General features: G+C 44.5%; 1 protein-coding gene across 1 annotated transcript in view; it reads left to right on the plus strand.

Moving 5' to 3' along the window:
- Ildr1 (immunoglobulin like domain containing receptor 1) overlaps positions 1 to 22,315 on the plus strand; it is a 65,736-nt gene that overhangs the window by 29,343 nt on the left and 14,078 nt on the right. The window contains exons 3-6 of the mRNA XM_031360002.1: positions 11,212 to 11,382; positions 12,490 to 12,639; positions 18,146 to 18,265; positions 18,756 to 18,902. Coding sequence (XP_031215862.1) covers positions 11,212 to 11,382; positions 12,490 to 12,639; positions 18,146 to 18,265; positions 18,756 to 18,902 — 588 coding nt within the window. The remainder of the gene's footprint in view (positions 1 to 11,211; positions 11,383 to 12,489; positions 12,640 to 18,145; positions 18,266 to 18,755; positions 18,903 to 22,315) is intronic.

The following is a 22,315-nucleotide window of genomic DNA, read 5'->3' on the forward strand; positions in this document are numbered from 1 at the left end:
GGTGGGAGAATTGGGTTCTAATGATGGCAAGTGACCTTGGTTTGTGTTGTTTATTTTCTTATGCTTGCTCCCACCCCCCACCCTCTCACCCCCCACCACCCCAGCCATCTGGTTAACTCTAGTGCTACCTGCCTTTGCTAAATCTGACTGGAGCCTGTCCTTCCTGTGATCCTGGTTGTGTCAGAATTCCTCAGAGTCAAGCTGCCTCTGGGATCCTGTGGTTCTGGGATCCTGGGATCCTGGGCTTTTTAGATCACCTGGGAGTGTGGCTTTCTCTGTGTGTTGTGGGACTGGCTGCAGAGCTTGTGCCCAAGGTCTGCTCAGAACACTAACCCAAACAGACCAGGAAGGAACCGGGAACCTGAGTTACTAGGCTGGCAGAGTTCCTAAGTGCCTAGTCCCACTGGTCCCAGTTACTCCCAGTATTGGGACAGATGTTGGTTCCTGCTCACCTCTGGTCCTGGGTGTGTCAGAGCACCTGGGATTGGAGCTTCCTCTGGGTGTTGTGGGGGAAGATTTTTTTTTTAATCACATAAATGATATCTCGATTCTTTTTTTTTTTTTTTCTTCGAGACAGGGTTTCTCTGTGTAGCCTTGGCTGTCCTGGAACTCACTCTGTAGACCAGGCTGGCCTCAAACTCAGAAATCCACCTGCCTCTGTCTCCCAAGTGCTGGGATTAAAGGCGTGTGCCACCACCGCCTGGCGATATCTCGATTCTTGTTCCTTAAAGTTAAATATTAAGTGAGACTAAAATAAGCATGGTAGCTGTTCAGCATTCTTGGCTCATAGGTTCTCTTGCTTTCATCCATTCTCTGAGTTCATTTTTAAAGTCAGGTTTACTTTTAGAGTCAGGTTTCCCTCTCATTCTAAAAGGGTTCCTGTCATGTGTGCCTTTGTAAAATTTTTTTTGTTGTTTTTGTTTGTTTGTTTATTTTGTTTTGTTTTTGTTTGTTTGTTTGTTGAGACAAGATCTCTCTGTATATCCCTGGATGTCTTGGAACTCTCTGTGTAAACTAGGCTGTCCTCAAAGAGACACACCTGCCTCTGCCTCCAGGGATTAAAGGCAACTGCTGCTATGCCTCACTTGTAAAAGAGTTATATTACTTTACAGAACCATCAGCTGTCCAGCCATATTGTTTTGACTTGGGAAAGCCAACAGCTGACACACGGGGGACAAGATCTTTAGACAAAACATCAGTGATTTCCCATAGGTGCCCGGGTGGAGGGGTGGAACATACTTAGAACTAGTGAAATCTTACAAAATCCACAATATGGTGGATAGCAACGTGGAGCCTCTCAGGGTGAAAAAGGTTGTGTGTGCTCGGAGAGTGGCTGCTTGGAACCTCCCCATGCCCTGGAGGGCTCCTGATATCTCTTCCAGAACTCCCATGCCCTGTTACACACAAGGAGAAATCATTTTACCTCCTTTTACTTCACTCCCCATCCAGCTGTTAGTACAGATAGAGAATATGGATCCAGGGAAGCCCTGTGTGTTACAGTGAGGCATCACACAGTAGAGCAGGTTGGTTTGGTGGAGCTGAAACCTGACGCACACTAGAGCAGAGGACTAGCCCTCAGTGTCTGAAGAGATGCCAATTAAGCTTCTAGCCCCAAATGCAATGGAATGGGGTGGAATGTTGGGTAATTAATGGACATTCTACTTGGATTTGTTTCAGCATAAAAATTTATTTTGTTCAGAAGTCCTTGGGGAAAATGTAATTTTGCATTTTCAGAATTACAGAGATTCCCATCCCGACTTGTAGTCTCTTCAGTTTCCAAATGTTGGTGGGGAAGGCAGGGTCAAGCAAGCAGCAGTTTTAATACTTTGTTCGTTTCTCATTTTTAATCACCAGACTCTGTTGCTTAGTTCCAGGCTCTTGGCTTCTTCCTTCCTCTTCTTCTTCTTCTTCTTCTTCTTCTTCTTCTTCTTCTTCTTCTTCTTCTTCTTCTTCTTCTTCTTCTTCTTCTTCTTCTTCTTCTTCTTTCTTCTTCTATTCTGGGTGTTGCCTGTGACCACTGTCTCTTTCCTGTCAGCCATCCTTCATGCACAGAGTGACAAGCAACCTGCCATGCCTATCTTTTTCTCATTCACTTTAACCCTTCATTCAAGAAGCTTCCTGTATCTTATAAACTCCATGAAATTCAAGACTCTCTAATGTCAGGGCTCACTAACAGGCAGCCTTCTCTCTCCACTGATAGGAGTCTGGCTTTGTATATATACCCCAGTACCAGACATTCTTTGTGTCTTTTGTATGGCTATATTACTAATGATTAACTCTGACTTTCTTTTAAAAAATAAACTTTTAAAACATGAAACATTTGTTCCAAGCAATTTAGCCTGTATTAAGTTAAGTCCTTTCCTTTCAACCAGCATACACATAATGCATCATTTTATATGAGGCTCTTGTACTGGCAAACAAAAGCAGTTGTGGTCCTGTCTCCCAAGATTTGTATGCCCTAAGGAGAACACACACTGATGCAGGTACAGAGCTGGGACTAAGGCTATAAAGCCTGTGTTCAGGGACCAGGAGAGCACATAATGATTGTTTGTTTGTTTTTTTTTTTCCAACCAGGAGTCCTTCCCCAAAGACATGTTTTGAATTGAGGAATGATCATCTGAAATCAAAGGAATATAGCACATGCCAGATTATTAGATAGGAACTCAGTGAGTATGAGGCAGGAAAAAAAAAGTGCCAGTGAGGCTGAGCAGAGAAAGCTGCAGCTTGGTGAGGACAAAGACCGGGAAGGACTGGGTGTGAATGGCTTCATGGGTCATGGTGGGAAGGGGCGTGTGTGCATGTGTGCCTGTATGTATGTATGTATGTATGTATGTATGTATGTATGTATGTATATGTGTGTGTGTGTGTGTGTGTGTGTGTGTGTGTGCATATGTTGTTGTTGTTGTTAAGAGCAATGGAAAGCTATTGGAGGATCTTAAGGAGTTTGAGTTGGGAGGTGAACAGCACTAGGGAATCCATACATTGTGGGAGCCACAGAGGTTTACTGTAACAGCTAAGCTAAGGCCATATGCAGGCAGGAGGTGATGACTGAGATGTACTGAGATGGCTGTGAAGAAGAACAGAGATCCCAGGGGAACTTCAGAGATAAGTAAACCCAATGTGACAAGGCTGTATATGAATAATGAAGGAAAAAGAGATGTTAAGGGTGGTCCCTGAGTTTTGGTCTTTCTCATCCACTAAATGGAGCATGAAAGAGTCCCATGTTTATGCAGAGGATCTTGATTTAGAATCTGAAACACCCAAGAAGAGCCATCAGGAGCATTTGGTACATGGATCTGTCAGTCCCTTGGTATACAGTGGTAGGAGTTGGCCTCCAAGCTCTGGTGGTTTCTGAAAACCCTGCCAGACTTGCTCATGGCAGATATTTCATCTGTGTGTTTCATTGCTTATTACCGAGTCCCCACCAAGAGGGTGAGTTCCAAGAGCACAGACCTTGTCTTCTGGAACAGTGTCTGGCTCCGAGAAAGCACTCAAAAATAAATGTATGTGTGCATTCTGGTGGGGCCCAAATTTGCATATGCTCTGAGATTAGCGTGTGGGGGCATGAATCACCAACCTGGGCAGATGACTTTGGGAAACTCCAAGCGTTTGCCCCTCAAAGAAGTCTTGTCCTTTCCCACTAGAAGCCAATGGGATGTCAAGTTCAAGTTACCTGAGTGGGTACCTTTTAAGAAAATTTCCCCCTGTTATTATTATTTTAAGATTGCAAGTTTCCCCTGTTGGAAAGGTTGTGGTAAAGCACAATATTGTCATTTACTGTTTATGGGACTATAATTTTAATTTCTGAAGTAGCTATTACAACATAAAAAGCTTATTCCCTCTGACTGGGCAAACACTATAAAATAAAAATATGTTCAGATAAACAGATAATTATGTTAAAGTATTCATTCCAGCAGTTCACAGCATCCTTGTTTCCAATAGTAAACAATCAAAAGCAACCCAAACTCCTATAGTTAGGAAAATTTGCAGTGAGTTATACTTCCCAGAGTGATTTTTCATGTAGTCACTGGAAACAAATAGATCTGTAGATACTTACATACAGTATGTCAGCCATTTGAAGATAAGACAAAGTTGCTAATCATTGTGCATATTAAGTAGTGAGGGAAAGATGTAGAAGGATGCACACCAGACTATCAACGGTGCCACCTCCACACAGTGAAATTAATGGCAAGCAGGGAGGGACATTTTTACTCTGACTCTTTGTGTTGCTTGCAGCTTCTTGTTTATTTTATATTAATAAACAAAAGAGGAAAAGAATTTCTTTGTGCAAATGGTTAGAAAAAGTTTATGAATGCCTTTTAAATTTGAGAATGTTTTTTTCTTTAAAAAATAATTTTTATTTGTGTGTCTGTATATGTATGCTCCCATGTATCTGGGTACCAGTGAAAGGCAGAAGAGGGTATTATATCCCCTGGAGCTACAGTTACAGGTGTTATGACTCACCCAAAGTGGATGCTGGGAACTAGACTCTGGGCAAGCAGCCAAGTGCTCTTACCTACAGATCCATCTTTCTAGCCCTGAGAATATACCTTGAAAGGTTACATCTCAGCCGTGTTTGAACACGTATCTGGAAACTAAGTTGGTATAATAAGGACAGTGCAGAGCTTAGGACTTTAGGAGGTTTCCGTTAGAATGTACCTTTGTGCTTCACTAGCTGTTTGCCATAAATATAGGCCAGACCTTTGAGCATTGCCACTGATAAGCTTGAGAAAAATAAAAAAGAACTTCTAATTGTCTTTGGTTTTTCTTCAGAGGTAGAAGGCGATAACGCATGGTAATAAAGCACCCGGTACTGAGTTTGACAGTGCAGGGGATGCTCAGTCTCCTTTGGTGTCCTAACTGAAGCCTAGTGCTTAGTTCCCTTCTCCCAGCCCAGCTCTGCATGCGTGGACCTAACTTCTCTTCCACCCACTTTCCTCACCCACACTTCTCTCCCTGTGTTCCCTGTCCCTTCCCATTCATTGCTCATTGCTGGTCCCTTTCCTTTCAACTTCTGTCATATTTGCTCTGCTATCTAAGGGAATGTAGCAAGTACTGACCACAAATACACTTTACAGAGATTGCATGCTCCGACATAGTAAACTCTGATAAGATTGAACCGCTGTGCTTTCGTTAACCTGCTGAGTGAAGCGCTGAGGTGACTGTGCATTTGCAAACCCTCAGCCGACCAGACTCCCATCAGTGGGGCACCAGGCTTTATACTCCCCAGCCAGGCTCTGTGTCCCTGTTTACCACCTTGTGGGGGTCCATTTGGCATTGCTGTAACAAAAGACAATCAGCTTGGGAAGGGAAAAGATTTGTACCGGCACAGTCATGGAGGTTTCAGCTCATGGTGGCGTTGGGGACTAAGGTGCGACTGTGGTGGAACGAAGTAACTCGTCTCACGGTAGTAAGATGGTTCAGAGGAGAGGAAGACCAGCATCCTTTACTCTGTTCTCTTTGACAGCATGGCCAAGTGGTGGAGAGCCTTTACTTCCCCTCCTCAGAGTTCCCACCGTCTCAGGAATCAACCTTTACCACATAGGCACTTTGGGACATCCCAAGTACATACAAACAATAGCTTATGTCCTTCAAGCAGAACTTTATATGGGGTGGAAGGGGAAATACCATCTAGGGCCCCCCAACCCCCACCATAAAGACTTGACTCAAAGAAAAATATGGCATCTCTGTTCTGTACAGATGGCATCATTTAGAAACTGTAACCTCTTTTCCCATTTGGTACCACACTGAATTAAGAAATACAGCATGTTCTGCTTGCACTTGGGAATATACGGCATTTGGCTGGTGAGATATCGTGCCTTCATTGGTCTGCTTTCCATGTACTTTAGGGTAGATGGCAGTCCCCACTTGGCATAGCAAAATGGTCTCGGAAAGTACCTGGTGCCGGGAAACAAAGAACCCCCGTTCCCTTCCCTCCTTCCCATGTGTTCTCATACCTCATCTGAAGTTTCCATTCTACCCTTAAATGACAGGTCTCTCCGCTCCCTTCCTCTTTCACAGAAAAGGCAAACTATGAATGGGTTTGCCGGTGTATGGAGCTGTAAAGCACTCAGTCTACTGCCTGCTTTTGCAAAGGCGGACACTATCATGAGAGCTTACATTTGCGTAATCCTTTCTAGATCCTTTAACATTCTGGCCTTAGTTGACATTAAACTCTTGATTCAGATGAAATAAATCCAAAGGATACAGCTGATGGCTAATGCTCATTGGATGTCTATAATGTGCAGAGCTCTTTGCTTACTGGGGACGTTTATCATTCTGTTCTGAGACAGATAACGGCATTGTTTGATTTCCCATAGCTTAAAAATAACGCATCAGATCTCTAGAATGGGGAGAGGGCGTGTTAGGTTTGGAATGAAGGCAATGAGGCCCCAGGCTTTAAAATTTTTAAGAGAAAATGACAGAGACAGTTGGGCATTAGGTGACAGACTGGGCTTAGGGAGGGTCCCAAGATGAAGGGAAATCAAGAATTTGAAAATTTAGCCGCTGGGTGTGGTACTGTACGCCTTTAATCCCAGCACTCTGGAGGCAGAGGCAGGTAAATCTCTGCAAATTTGAGGCTTTGGTCTACGAAGCAAGTTCTAGGACAGTCATGGCTATAACACAGAGGAACCCTGACTGAAAACAAAACAAAACAAAACAAAAACAAACAAAAGGCTCTGAAAGGTTTCGGTGCTAAATTTGAAAGAACAAATGGGTAACCAGCCCACCCGTAATCGGAGCATTTCTCACTTGAGTTTAAACTTTTCCAACCAAGATTCTGCTGGGTCTTCAGGTCTCACCCTGAAAAACCTCATGTGTTGACCTCTGTGGATGTCCAGTGTGGTTTGTTGTGTAGAGTAAAAGTCAGAAGCTAAAGAAAAAAGGAAGATGGGGCAGTCTTACTTTAGAGATGAACTAATTACTACTTCCTTTCTCTCTTGCCCAGCCTGGAAACTCCTACTGCTTGCTCGTAGGGCTCTAGTGCCCAATGCCCACTTTGGAAGAGGAGGTTTGCCTGTTTAGGAGACATGGTAGTTTTGAGTTTTATTTCAACACTGATGATACTTATTAATTAGATATGTGCTAGTAGGCACGTGGGTCTTGGTTTATACACTCTGAACTTTTGTCCCTATGAATGACCAAAGCTAATCCCTATCATGAAAGCAAGCACTAGAAACAGAGACCATCCATCCATCACTGGGTGCCTAGCAGATTCTGAGGATCAAGCACAGACAGGTACAAGGGTGCTCTGGTATCTCCTCTCCCTGAACTTCCGTACCATCTGTGGCTGTGTGTGGCAGAGCAGAGGTGAAGGCCTGTGGTCCAACTGGGGTACTGTGGGGTTGGCAGATCTCTGGGGAGAAGCACAAATGAGGTTAATGCTCAGAACCTGTGAGGATCTGAGATGTTTTAAGCCTTGAGCGTGGCAAGGGATGAAGTGACAGAGAGGCTCAGTCCCCAGGCAACAAAGCAATCACTGACGTTGGTAAAGGTGACTCGGTCACACTAGCTATGGCTTGCCATTAATAAGGGCATTCATGTAAGAGGAGCTGGGTGTGCATTTGGTAATCAAGGCCATCACCTGAGATCCCATTCTTCTCCCTCCAGGGGTTTAGAGTCAGCAGTCTTCAAAGTCCCCTCCTCCCCCCTCAGAGCACCTTCTGGCTGCAACTGACCAAATTCCCTTTCCTGACCCTCAGCAAACACACATTCTCTTCTCTCAAGGGCTCCATCTCTGCACAAAAGCTAACTGGAACTTGAGTAAGCTGCACCTATCAAATTACCCTTCAGCCAAATAGAGAAGTTAGGGATTGCCAGCGCCTCTTCTTCTAACCATAGGATAGCCATCAAGAACGCTGCACGGGAGAGAATCCTGATCCTGTGGCCTCTGAGAGTGGTGGTGGGCAAGCCACAGGTCCACATGTTGTCCATGTGCTCCTTCCAGGATCACATTTTTTGTGTGAAAGAAAACACCAGAAGGTGCTATGAAAAGCCAAGTGGTTTTTTTGTTTGTTTGTTTGTTTTTTGTTTTTTGTTTTTTGTTTTTAGATCATTCAAGCCACAGCTGTGAGGAAGGTGGAGCAGGGATCATTTTATGTAAATGTAAGAATAGCATTGTGTTGTCTTCTGTGTAAGGCCCTAGCAGTTCCTTTCTGCCGGGCCTGAGTTCTCAGAATCCTGCTGCTGGCAAAGCCAAGGTTCTTTCCTACCAAACTCTTGAAGGTTTATTCTGAAAATGTTCTTTTTAATATTCACAGTTGAGTAATACAGCTAAGTGCACCCCACCCCTTCCCCATGATCTTCTGGGATGCCATCAGTAGTTATCCTTGAACCGGATGATGTATGTGTCCTGACTCTACCCCATCCACCCATCACCCACTCGACACCTGCCCTGCCTGATTTTCTTCCTCCCGTAGGCTGCAACCAGATTTGTTCCCTCCAGGTTCCCTAAACAGCAAACCTTCCAGAAAAGACGCTTGCCCCCTTCATTTTCTTCCTTCCTGAAGCAGCAGTCCCACCCCATCCCACTCTCTCCCTGCTTTTGATATGTGGTCTAAAAACCTACCTGAGCCTTTAGGTTTGGCTTCTTTATATTTCTTGCTTCTGCACAGTCTTCATACACAGCTTTCACCACTAATGTCAAAGGGTGGTAGCACAGGCTGGCCAGGTCATTTCTGAGTGCCAGAGTCTGCCCTGAGCAGTGCTCTGCGGTCTCCTCAGAGATGTGAGAAATGTGCCCATCATTAGCTAGGCTGGAGCTCATCCTTGGCCAAAGATGAAGCATTCAATGCAGAATCATGCTACTCAGTGAGAGTCTTAGGTTCTTCCAGGGTCAGAGGTGTTCCGCTCACCTGAAAGCCCAACTGTGAGGTCCAGAATCTGACCTTTGAGTCTTTTGTGGAAAGTGAGGTTATAGAGCTAACTCCCAGCAGCCTCTCCTTCATAAACTGCAGTTTCTAAGCAGACATTGTGTCTGCTGCACATGGCAGTAAGCTGCATCTCAGAAGTTTGTACATCGTTTGCTACCATGATAAAATATCTCAGTTTTCTAAACATGATAATACACATACTACTGACTATAGGTAAGATGTCATTACATGGTACAAACTAGTATACAATGTAGAAGTGAGTAAAATAGTGATGTACTTAAGAAGGGAGAAAAGGCCCATCCAGGAGCCTGAGGGGATGACTGGATGAACACAGGCTTGCAGGTTAACAATGCAAGCCTGATGAAGCTGAATTCAATCTCAGGAACCCACAGAGTAATCATCTGATCCCACACTTGCCTCCCCTGATGGTGGTGGTAGTGGTGGTGGTGGTGATGATGATGAGGAGGATGGTGATGATGATGATGATGATGATGTTAATTAAGATAGGCCCAGTTAGCTATCCTCTAAAGGGATGGCTCAGTCAGAAAGGAAGGCTCTACTGGAGAAGAGCTCTGCTAGAGAGAGCAAGAAGGCACCATGAGCAGTGGAGTCTCTGACTGACCTTCTGCAAGGACATGGTAAAGTTTGTGCCAGTTGAGTATCTCTTATCTAAAGTGCCCGGGATGAGAAGAGTTTCAGATTGTGGATTTCAAATTTGGGAACATTTGTATAGTCTTTATTGGCTAAATATCCTTAATCTGAAAATATGAACTCTGAGAGGTTCTAAAATTAAAGAAAATGCTTTGGGTGTCACGTTGGCACTCAGAAAATTTTAGGGGTGCTGGGCAGCTGGTTCAATGGGTAAGAGAGCTGATTGTACAAGCATGAAGACCTGGGTTCAGATTTCCAGCATCCATGTAAAAACTAGGTGTGACCATGCACTTGTAGCCCCAGCACTGGGGAGGGTGGAGACATTTGCTGGGGTTTGTTGAGTGCCAGGAAATGGCAATGTGCAGGGACAGTGAGAGACTCTGTCTCAAGGGAATAAGGTGATCCGGTGGAGAGGAATAGACAAGACACCCATCCTCTGGCCTCTCCATGGAGTCCAGAGATATTCACACCACACAAGTACATGCAAAAAAGTAAAAGCAAAGTTAGGCTTTGAGAGCATCTCAGATTTGGGGGTTTTCAGATGCAGGATGCTATCAGGATCCCCACGCAGTAGGTGAGGAAAGAGGAACTAAGCAAGAAGTCCATCTAGTGTCCAAGTGGATAACAAAGCGTGATTTGTGTCTGAATCTAGAGCCTGGAGAGTTAACCTTTCACAAGTAGCCTATTCCAACTGTTCTCAAAGTTCCCCAGGCACAACAGCTTCTACTATCTCCTGGACGTAGCTTTTCTTATTTTTCTCATGGAAATCTGTTTGAAATGTAATTTCTTGGGCCTCACCTAAGTCCTGCTGAATTGGAAACCCTCTGGACTATTCCAGTCCTTACAGTGATGTAACTCAGCCTAGAGTACCATTGCTCTACACTAGCCCCCACCCCCGCCTTCCAAGGAAGACCTTCTTCTAATGTAAACTTGAATCATTCCAAGATGCTGACAGTGGATGGCTTCTTACCACTCCACCATTCCAGCTGCTGCCTGTGTGTCACCTAGCTCTAGTCAAACTGTAATTTGGCTACTGTTATGAATTGAAATATAAATAAATATTAGTGTATTCCGTGCCATGACCCACAGAATGGAAACCATTGAGTCAGATGATAGTCTGACTTTTAGAAAAAACGGGAAACCATTTTTTCTCTTTTCTTCTTTTTTTTCCTTCCCCTCCCTCCTTTCCTCTCTCCTTCTCTCCCTCCCTCCCTCCCTTCTTTTCCTAAGACAGGTCTCACTATGTAGACCCACTCAGCTGTAATGCTGGGATGAAATGGCTATGCACCTGAGCATGGCCACAAACGGGAAACCACTTTTGGAAGAGAAGGGACAGGGGGAAACTGGTTCCAACTGGATCACTACTGGACTTCTACTGTGGCCTTATTTAGATACAGTTCGTTTATTGCTATGGGTGTGTGGTTGTTATTGTTGGACTGGTGTTGGGTGTGTTAAGGGACTGAATTCTGGGACATTTTCCTTACTCTTTCTCCTTCCCCTCCCCCCACACTCCCAGGTGCTTAGGGTCCTTGCCTTCTGTATGCTCCTCAGCAAGAGCCTGAGACTTTGAGCTCCTAGCCAGTGGTGGTCAGGAGGATTGTGCAGCTTTTGTTCATTTGCATGGCTTTTTATTACTCAGGAACAAAAGTAGGTCACCTTTAGCATTGTCTCCTGCTCTTGCCTTCAGGGTGTCTGTCCTTGCTGGTCACAGTCCAGCACACTGAACGCTATGTTACTCTGTTTGCCTCCGTTACCCTCAAATGTGACTACACCACCTCTGCCCAGCTCCAGGACGTGGTCGTGACATGGCGCTTCAAGTCCTTCTGCAAGGACCCCATCTTTGACTACTTCTCTGCCTGTGAGTAACCACATTCTTGTTTTGCTCATGGTCCTAGGCACCTGCGGGCTACCATCGGGACCTAGGGGGTCATTACAGATCACTAATTGTCATCATGAGAACCTGCTGGGCTGCTGCCCTTTTATTTTTCAGATAAACTGAACCCAGGTTGCACAACAAGTGGTTGAAGGGCAAATGTTAGTTTGTTTACCCCATGTTGTCCTAAAACTATTTCAGGCAGCTCAGACATAAAAGACCTAGCATGTGTCCCTCCTATACATTCCTCATATAGACCAGCTGTGAGCCATGTGGGTCCTCAAGGCAAGGGCCCATTGTTTGGAAGACCCCAGCTCTCTGTCACACTTTGGGTAGTGAGTGGAGAGCTCTCTGCCTCCAGACAGCCTGTGGACATCTCGGACAACAGTGACATACAACTCCTCCCTTAACTTTAGCCAAGTCCTGCTTCTCAGTAAGGGCTGCCCCAGCTCTTGTCGCTGCGCTCTTCTTCCCAGATGTTCATTTCTAGCCTCTTTCTGGCGTTTGAGGAACCTGAAGCCCCACAGTCAGCCTGGGGTGATTAGACCTGTAGAGAGTTTGAGGGTACAAACAAGAATGCAGCCTGCTTGGGGGAAGGAAGTGGGCGTTCTCAGATGAAGCAAAGGAAGGAAGGCATGGCTGTGGCTCCTGCAGCTCAAGCTTTACAGTAGGACTGGACAGGACCCCAGAGAATCTCAGTGAGCCTCCCCACTTTGTCTGATGTCGGCACCAAATTGAATCTTTCCAAATTGAGGCATTGATTCTTCTGGGTTACACTTAAAAAACACTTGGGTTAAAGGAGCAAGCGGGAAGTATTGGTTACCTGGTAGATTTAACAGCTTTGAGCTCTCTGTTGTGAAGGTTGGGCAAGTGAATCCCCATCGGAACAGAAGCTGGGGGTGGCCATTTTGTAAATAATGCAGATAGGCTTTGGCAACCAGGCAGTCAAGGGGCTTGGAGTCTTATTGGTAAGAGTGGCCTTCCCAGCGTCATCCGGGACTTGCTAGCTCAGAGCCTACTCCTGCCCACTCAGAGCCTACTCCTGGCCCACAGAATCTGAATGTTCTGAGTGACTTGGTGCTCTCTTTTCAGCATACCAGGCTGCTTTGTCCTTGGGCCAGGACCCCTCCAATGACTGTAGTGACAATCAGAGGGAAGTTCGCATCGTGGCCCAGCGGCGCGGGCAGAGTGAGCCTGTGCTGGGGGTGGATTACAGGCAGCGCAAGATCACCATCCAGAACCGTGAGTACAGTGGAGGAGGAGGCAGGGGAACTAGGGTTCTAGGAGGATGTAGACGCTGGCAGGGCAGGCTGAGTCAGCAAGGGATTCCCCTGATCTTCTGGGGCTCGACAACTGAATTGGTCACTGTGTTGTTTAAAGCAAGTGCCAGATTCTTAGAATGTGTTCCACCATCTAAAGCCACTTCCCTGGAACTTGGTCTGTGGATGAGAGGATGTTCTGCAGCCTTGGTTAAAGGTCAGGGTGTCACTGGTTCCTTTGTTCCTTGAGATTCAGGCTAAGATACAGATCTGGCTCCTTTGGCCCAATTTTAGAAAATGTTCTCAACTCCCCCGCAGCCTCCCCCCCACACCAGGTCCCTGTGGTTCCCTCTGCCACTCTTCATGCCTATATCAATGGAAATGGGAGCTGGAGGGCAAGTGGCTTCTTTGACACCACTGCATCCCTGGGTAGAGCAAAAGCACTGGCTTCGGCACAAGCCTGGGTCAGAGTCGAAGTGCTTCCACTCTCAAGCTGAGTTACCAGCAGCGGGTCGGCCATTTGAGAGAGAGAGAGAGAGAGAGAGAGAGAGAGAGAGAGAGAGAGAGAGAGAGAGAGAGAGATAGGACGGGGCCCTCCCCATACTGAAGTAAATATGAAGTGCAGGCGTGGTCTGGGAGCTGGGTCTAAAGCAGGTCCTTTCTTTGTACCTGACACAGGAAGTAGCCCCCACAGCTGGATTCAGGTGTGGTGACTCTTCTGCACTTACAGGGAATATGAAATTGGGCAAGTACCTTCAGGTTTTGGGTTGTTTTGCCTCTGGTTCTCTTAAGAGAGACTGGTTATAGAGCCCGTCTCACAGAAAATTGTGACATAATGTATGAAAATCACTTATCGGGCAGTCAACGTGGAATGATACTACATTATCTAGTCGGGATGTTTTTCTATACACAGGATGGGCTGGTGCCCCTCACTCTAGCCTGCCACCCTGGATTCCTATGAAGTTATAGAGACAGAACTCAGAGACTATTGCAGTGAGCTTTATCTGCTGCAAAAAGTATTTGTGGGGATGGAGTGATATGGGGATGGAGAGATATGGGGATGGAGAGATGGCTCAGCAATTAAAAACACTCGGGATGGAGAGATGGCTCAGCAGTTAAGAGCACTAGCTATTCTTCCAGAGGATCCAGGTTCAATTCCCATCACTTATCTGGTGGCTCACAACAGTCTGTAGCTCTGCTTCCAGGGGATCTTACTTATTGGGCACCAGGTATGCAAATGATACACAGACATGTAGCAGTACACACACACACACACACACACACACACACATTATAGGAATAAACAAACACAAAATCAAAAATTTAAAAGGAAAAATATTTGTAGGGCTAGAGAGTTGACTCAGTGGCTGACAGAATTCATCTTGTTAACCGGAGAACACAAACTCGGTCCCCAGCACCCACTTTAGGCAGCTCACAACCACCTATAACTCCAGTTCCATGGGGTCCACTGCTCTCTTCTAGCCTCTGCAACACTGTACTCACATGCATAAACACATCTTCCTGTTAATCCATTTGTACAACACACACACACACACACACACACACTCACTCAAATAAAAATAATAAAAATAAATATTAAAAAATATTTGCTGATTATAAGGGAGAACACACACAGTAGGCTACTTGAGGTACCCAAACAGTATAGGGAATTAGTGAATATTATACAACCATTTAAAGGGTCAACTTAACCATTGCTTCTAATTTTGTAACACTTAAATATGATCTTTTCACACTCATCCTCTGGTTTCTACAAGGCAGCCCTTGAACTTTTCACCTAGGGACCATCTGAATTTCTCTTAGTGTCCCTGTGCATCCTTAAAGATGTTGGTGGCTTCCTCAGAATTGGCTCTGATCTAACCCCTGGGCTCACGTCTTTAATTAGCCAGACTCCTTTAGAGTTTCTGAAGGATGAGAACTCTCCATGGACGATCTGGAGGATGTCTCTGCCCTTTTGTGCTTATACCTTGTTGGTGGTGAGTGGCGCCTCTCACTACCCCTCCTCCCGACCACTTTTGGGTCACATCCAATCTTGTTCTCTCTCTCCTGAGAGAAAGTAGTAGTTTTCCTTGGGCTTTATTTCTACTTCCAGGCTCATCCTTATTTCCCAGAATCCTTACTTTTCTGACACTTTTGTGTCTGAGTTTCTACCGTTTAAGAGGATCCTGCCAGATAAAGTCACGGGTCGTCTAAATTCCTAACGTTTCTGAAGAGCCTTGCTATGCTGACATTTCTCAGAAACTCTCCATGACGCCAGGGATTGTTGGATCAGATTGGCAGTGCTCACTGAGCACTGTCAACAGAGTACCTGGTGGAGGGTGAAGCTTGTTCATGGAAAAAGTGGTGGGTTTAGACAGTCATGGGGAGAAGAGCGTCTCAGGACTGACGTAAAGGAGAAGGAAACAGAAGTCAAGCTCTGCCCCAGTCTTGCGTGACCTCACGTTTTTGTTTCAGTTCCTCTGCAGATATTTCTTGACAAACAGACAATAACGAGTTGCAGATATGACTACCAACTGTGCAAGAGCAAATCCATGATGCTGAGGCCTGATCTCTACTTTTTGAGATAAGCTGGCAAGCTATCTCTTTGGGGATCTGACTGGCTTTTAAACCTGCCAGGAGAGGGGCTGGCTCCTTTTCAAATCTCCCATGGAGTGTAACTTAACAATTCGAGCCATTGGGCTTTAGTGAACATTGGTCAAATTTGCTTACATTGAAAGTATAAGTTAAATGTTGGTTAATCTTAATCAGGTAGCAGGTTCTTATGGGAATGTTGATTCTTTTCCTGGGTAACACTCTGAAAATCCTGGGCAGATTTCCTGTGCTCATTCAAGTTCAAAGCTGTCCCTTAGAATACCAGAGTGACTTGTGCATCTTGGCATGGCAAGGGGTCCAGGCTGTGGAGTTTTCCAGCCATTCTGAAGAAGATAGCAGGGCTCAGTGTTGAAGAGCATCAATCTATGGCATGGTCATGGGAGTGACTCCACCTGTGCTGAGCACTGTCTGCATATTGTTGGTGCACTCCCTTAGCCTCTCTGTCTTCATTTTCCTTATCTGAAATATAGCTAAGTAATCATACACTCTTCTCAATGGCTATTACACTTGATGGCAATTAAGCAGAAACCAGAAATATTAGTGATTTGTTTTGATCCCGTGTGTAAATCGGAAACATACACTCCAGACCTAGCTTGATGACTGCATTCCATTAAATCCTCAGGGGCCAAGTTCATTTCAGCTCACTCAGATTGTCATCTTCTTTCTAGATGTTTTGTTTTTTTTTTTTCTTCTAAAATGAAATGTCTGTGAGCAATTGCAAAGAAAAGAGGTTTATTTAGAAAAGAAATTTGCAAAGAAAAGAGACTTATCTATCTCATCACTTTGGTTGCTGAAAGTCTAAGAGTAGGTGGTGCCATTGAGTTGGTCTCATGAGGCTCAGGCTAGGTCACCACCATGAGAGAACATCACCATAGAAGTGCTTACAAGAAGCAGAGCTCACCTGAGGATTACAGGAGACCAATGCGCACAAAGGATCATTCTTGTTCTTCTGTTACAACCCATTCTATTGTGAAGTTATTGGGGGCTGTGTGTGTGTGTGTGTGTGTGTGCTGTAAGAATGACTTTAATCTCTGCTCAGAGTAGCACCACCAAGTGACCTAATTACTGTTCTAGTTTCCATCCCTTAAAGATTCCACTACATTCCAACAAGGCCCAAAGGGAACCATGGAATCAGCTCAAGACACCCCAAGACCAAGTTCTCAGCACAAAGGAGATGGATTTGCCCCAGAAGGACAAAGGACAGGGATGAGGGACAAAGACAGGAGATGAGAAGAAGAGGGAGACAGGGAAGGGAACAAAGGAGAGGGGAGAAAAGGGGTAAAGGAGAAGGGGAAGGGTATTTGTCTCCCAGGGACAAAGGACTGTCTCTGGATATAGAGGAGACAGACTTGACCCATAGGCGAATGGCCATTTATAAAGGTAAACTGGGAAATTGGACATATTGATTAGGTGAGCCAAAGGGTTTTTTTTTAAAAAAAAGATTTATTTATTTTATGTATATGAGTACATTATAGCTGTCTTTGGGCATCAGAAGAGGACATCAAATCCCATTACAGAGGGTTGTAAACCACCATGTGGTTGCTGGGAATTGAACTCCAGTCTTCTGGAAGAGCAGTCAGTGCAAACTGCAGTCATCTCTCCATCCCTAAGGGGGCTTTTGATTGCTGGAATTCAATACTTCAATACTTTGATAGCTGGACCTAGGTAGTCAGCCTCAGGATAAGGAAGTGACCAAATAAGGGAATGGACCTTGGTGGCTAGCTTTAAGAATGCAAGCTAATGTTTTTTAGTGAGTCAGAGGGAATGGGGGAGAAGGGCAAGGCCTGTCAGTGTCATACTTGTGAGCTGGCTAGAGTTCCTTCAGAGACCACACTGAGGACTGAGTGTCCTACACATGAAACACATATTCAACGTGGACCCAATCTGTAGGACCCAGGGAACAAAGTGAAAGAGATGAAGAAAGGGAAGGGTGTTCACATGCCATTTTTAGGATAGTTCCTGCTGAGTCATGTGGAAGAGAGGATGGGAAATACTGACTTTATTCTAAGTAGTTTCTGTCTTAGTCTATTTTATGCTCTGTTATAATAGAACTCCTGAGACCAGGTAATTATAATCAGTTGAAATGTACTAGCTTATGTTTCTAGAAGTCTTGTAAGGGTCTTATGGCTACACCATCACATAGCAATAGAAGAGAGTGCAAGAGGGGACCACCTATCATTTTCTGTTTGTTTCTTTGTTTATTTGTTTGTTTGTGCTTGTTTTTATTAAGATAAGGTCTTACTATGTAGCTCTGGCTGTCCTGGAACTTGTTATGCACATGGGTAGACCAGGCTGGTGAGAAACTCACAGAGATTCACCTGTCTCTGCCTCCCAAGTACTGGGATTAAAGGTGTGAACCACCACTCTTAGCTATACTTACAATTTTAAATCTCTCTCTCTCTCTCTCTCTCTCTCTCTCTCTCTCTCTCTCTCTCAGAGACTTAACTTCCAGAACACAGTCCATAAAAGTCCTAATCCCTTAATATTGATAAAATCACAATTTTATTTTAAAATGAGTTTGAAAGGGAATAAGCATTTATTTACTTAAACTATAGCAGTTGTATGTACAGCCAAGGATTCTATGATCCCGGGAGAAAGGAACAACATCAGTGGGAGACAACTGGGAATCTCTACCTCACCCACATATAGGGATATATGGTGAGGATTAAAGGAGACCATGTATTCACATCCTTATCAACTATAGCGGGGTTCAGTGGGAAGTTCTTTCATCATCTCCATCTTTTGGAACAAGGGAAGGTGTGAGGAAGGATCTTGGACCCCTTTCTCATCTACCACAGGCCTTCTTAAGAAGCAGAGCTCTGAGGTCTTGAAGATACCATGCCCCAGTAACTGACACTTTTCCCTTCTGTCCTACACAGGAGCAGATCTCGTGATTAATGAAGTGATGTGGTGGGATCATGGAGTATACTATTGCACTATCGAGGCTCCAGGAGACACATCAGGAGACCCAGATAAGGAGGTGAAGCTCATTGTTCTGCGTAAGTGCTGCTGCAGCTTTCCTGCAAAAGTACCCACCAATAGCAGCAAAGCCAGAAACAAACAAATCTGTTTCACTGTCATTCGACTGGGAGCCTCTGGCGGCCTCTTACTAGAGCTAAACTTTTTTTTTTTTTTTTTTTTTTTTTTTTTTAGCCATTATGTCACTTGAATTTAACATCTAGGTCAATGGTTGTTATTTACTAGTGTCTAAGATACTGGTTCTCCACCTGAATTGAGCAACTCCTTCACAGGGATCACCTAAGACCTTTGGAGAACACAGATATTTGCATTACGATTTATAACAGTAGTAAAATACAGTTATGAAGGAGCAATGAAAATAATCTTATGGTTGGGGATCAGCACACTAGGAGAAACTGTATTAACAGGGTTGTGGCTTAGGAAGGCTGAGAACCAGGGGTCTAGGGTGCTGGGAGTAGAGACATCCCTCTGTGGTTTAGTTCCTCCCCTTTTGGCTTCTCTCAACCACAGATTGGCTGACAGTGATTTTCATCATCCTTGGAGCCCTCCTTCTCTTGCTGCTAATTGGTGTGTGCTGGTGCCAGTGTTGTCCACAGTATTGCTGCTGTTACGTCCGCTGCCCCTGCTGTCCTACCCGCTGTTGCTGCCCCGAGGAAGGTGAGAGAACAGAGTGGCCTTGGGTTGGTCCTGATGGTACACATGCCCTTTATCCCAAGTATCTCAGGTGAGTTCCTAGCTCTTTTGGGATCTCCTTTATGCCTTCTTCCTTTACAGACTTGGAAGACTTGAGCTGTACCTGTAAACGATGCTCAAGAATGCTCTAAACTCACAAGGAAGGTGGTCAGGAACAGGGTTTCTACCTATAAAGTTCTTTTTTTTTTTTTTTTTTAGTAAACAGACAGAGTTGGATCATCTGTTTTAAATGAAAGCTTTCCTTTTTGTGTATTTGAGCAACTCAACTCTTCTCTCCTAGGTCTTAAGTGGAACAGAAAATTCCAGCATTCTAACCATGCCTTGGTTTTTTGGGCAACCTGTCCCCATCCCAAACCTTTCTAGAGACCCCCAACCACCAGTCATCTAATTAGTTCATAGAAGATACTCATCATTCTTGGGGGCCCAGGGATTTTAGAAGTTGTATTTCAGAAATCAGGGGCAGAGACAGAATATGTATCTTATTCTGTTATAATTCCACAACACTACTTAGTGATAGGATGAAAAGAACAAGGCAATAGGAAAGGTACGGAAGCATTAGTTCTCAAACTGAAGCTCAGGCTGGAATCATGTGTAGGACTTGGACAAAATTAACTACTACCCCTCCCCAGCTTCACAGCCAATGGGTCTTGGGGAGTAGGGCACAATAATGTATATTTCTTAGACATTCTCAAGTGCTGGGAATCAAGTGGTAGAGAAGAGGAGAAGGAACAGAAGATCTGGCTCTTAGTATGAGCTTTCTTTGAACTGAAATTTTATCCTTTAAAAGAAACTTTGGAGCAGCAAAATGGCTTAATGGGTTAAGTACTTGCTATTAAGCCTGGCAACCATCCCTGAAACCCACATTGTAGAAAAAGAGAACACACACACACACACACACACACACACACACACACGTACGTGCGCGTGCACACACACACACACACACACACACACACGTGTAAGAATAAACATATAATAAGACGATACACCCTAAAATTTAAAGCTGCAGAATAGATGATAAAAGCAAAAGAACTGAAAGAGTGTTCTATAAAGTTCTTTCCCTAGTGACTAGATGGGAGTCAAATCAACTGTGTAACTGAAGTTTTCTTTTAGTGTGTTTGTTTTAAGTAACATTTCCTTTTCCAGATGATGTAAAATATCATGTGGTAGAACATCTGAGAAATTGAAAAAAGAAAAGTAGTCTAAGCCAAGTCCCCAGAGACAACCACTCTTGTCATCTTGGTCCATGTGGAGAAAGAAAGTTTGAAAGGAAAGCATGACGCTTACTCATGCTGATAGACACCCAATTTAATCTATGATGTCAAGGTCAGTGGTCTGAATCTGGCTTCAGGCCTGTGCTCAAAGACTGCCTGGTGTTTACAGAAAAAGAGAAATAACTTATTGCATGTCTTTTCTATGTATGCCCTTTGTCTCCACTTCCCCACTGACTCCTCACCACAGTCACCAAAGGCATATGTCATCACCACTTCACAGGCCAGGTCAGAGCAGTCCCAGAGCTCAGACGTAGCTGTCACTTGCACAGTGTTAAGCCTTTGACCTGTGTCTGTGTGTTCCAAGTAGGTGTTCCAAGTAGGGGCTGCCACAGCCGCTGCAGGGTAGCTGAGGTTATATAAACTCTGTGAAGAGGAGGAAATAGAGGAAGACTCAACATGAGTCTAAGGAGCTTCCTACCTCGTCTCAGGGGCCTTCCCGCAGAAACGACAGTCATGGGTGTAACCCCATGTGTGATGAGATAAATCCTCACTGCAAGACACCTTAGAACACAGGACAGTCACAGCAGGCAGAACCGGGGCAAAGCTAAGCATGAATGATGGATGAATTCCATCAGTGAGCTAAGAAGCAAAGGTTTGCTTTCTCTTTGGTGGCTGTAGTTTGCTCTTTTTTTTTTTTAATTTTTTTTTACTAGATGTTTTCTTTATTTACATGTCATACAATATCTCATTTCCCAGGTTCCCTTCCCCTCCAAAATAAAATAAAATAAACAAAAACAAAAACAAAAACAACCCCCTGTTCCCATCCCCCTCCCCCTGCTCAGCACCCCACCCTCTCCTGCTTACTGGCCCTGGCATTCCCCTATACTGGGGCATAGAACCTTCACAGGGCCAAGGGCCTCTCCTCCCATTGATGACCAACTTGGCCATCCTCTACTATATATATATGCTGCTGGAGCCGTTAGTCCCACCATGTGTACTCTTTGGTTGGTGGTTTAGTCCCTGGGAACTCTGAGGATACTAGGTAGTGCATATTGTTCATCGTAAGGGGCTGCAAGCCCTTCAGCTCCTTAGGTCCTTTCTCTAGCTCCTTCATTGGGGACCCTGTACTCAGTTCAATGGATGGCTGTGAGCCTCTACTTCTGTATTAGTTGGGTACTGTCAGAGCCTCTTAGGGGATAGTTATATCAGGCTTCTGTCAGCCAGCACTTGCCTGAATCCACAATAATGTCTGGATTTGATGACTGAATATGGGAAGGATTCTCAGGTGGAGCAGTTTGTGGATTGTCCTTCCTTCAGTATCTGCTCCATAGTTTGTCTCTGCAACTCCTTCCATGGGTATTTTGTTCCTCCTTTTAAGAAGGATAGAAGTATCCACACTTTGGTCTTCCTTTTTCTTGAGTTTCTTGTGATTTGTGGATTGTACTTTGTGTATTCCAATCTTCTGGGTTAATATCCACTTATCAGAGAATGCATACCATTTGTGTTCTTTTGTGATTCAGTCACCTCACTCAGGATGATATTCTCCAGATCCATCCATTTCCCCAAGAATTTCATAAATTCATTGTTTTTAATAGGTGAGTAGTACTCCATTGTGTAGATGTACCACATTTTCTGTATCCATTCCTCAGTAGAGTAACATCTGGGTTGTTTCCAGTTTCTGGCTATTATAAATAGGGATGCTATGAACATAGTGGAGCATGTGTCCTTATTACATGTTGGAGTATCTTCTGGGTATATGCCCAAGACTGGTATAGCTGGATCTTCTGGTAGTACTATGTCCAATTTCCGGAGGAACTGCCAAACTGATTTCCAGAGTGGTTGCACCAGCTTGCAATCCCACCAGCAATGAAGGAGTGTTCCTCTTTCTCTACAACCTCGCCAGCATCTGCTATCACCTTAGTTTTTTATCCTCACCATTCTGACTGGTGTGAAGTGGAATCTCAGGGTTGTTTTAATTTGCATTTCCCTGATGACTAAGGATGTTGAACATTTCTTTAGGTGCTTCTCAGCCACTCGGTATTCATCAGGTGAGAATTCTTTGTTTAGCTCTGTACCCCATTTTTAATAGGGTTAGTTGGTTCCCTGGAGTCTAACTTCTTGAGTTCTTTGTATATATTGGATATTAGCCCTCTATCAGATGTA

Source organism: Mastomys coucha, unplaced genomic scaffold (assembly GCF_008632895.1).
Source record: "Mastomys coucha isolate ucsf_1 unplaced genomic scaffold, UCSF_Mcou_1 pScaffold12, whole genome shotgun sequence".
NCBI classification, from domain to species: Eukaryota; Metazoa; Chordata; class Mammalia; order Rodentia; family Muridae; genus Mastomys; species Mastomys coucha.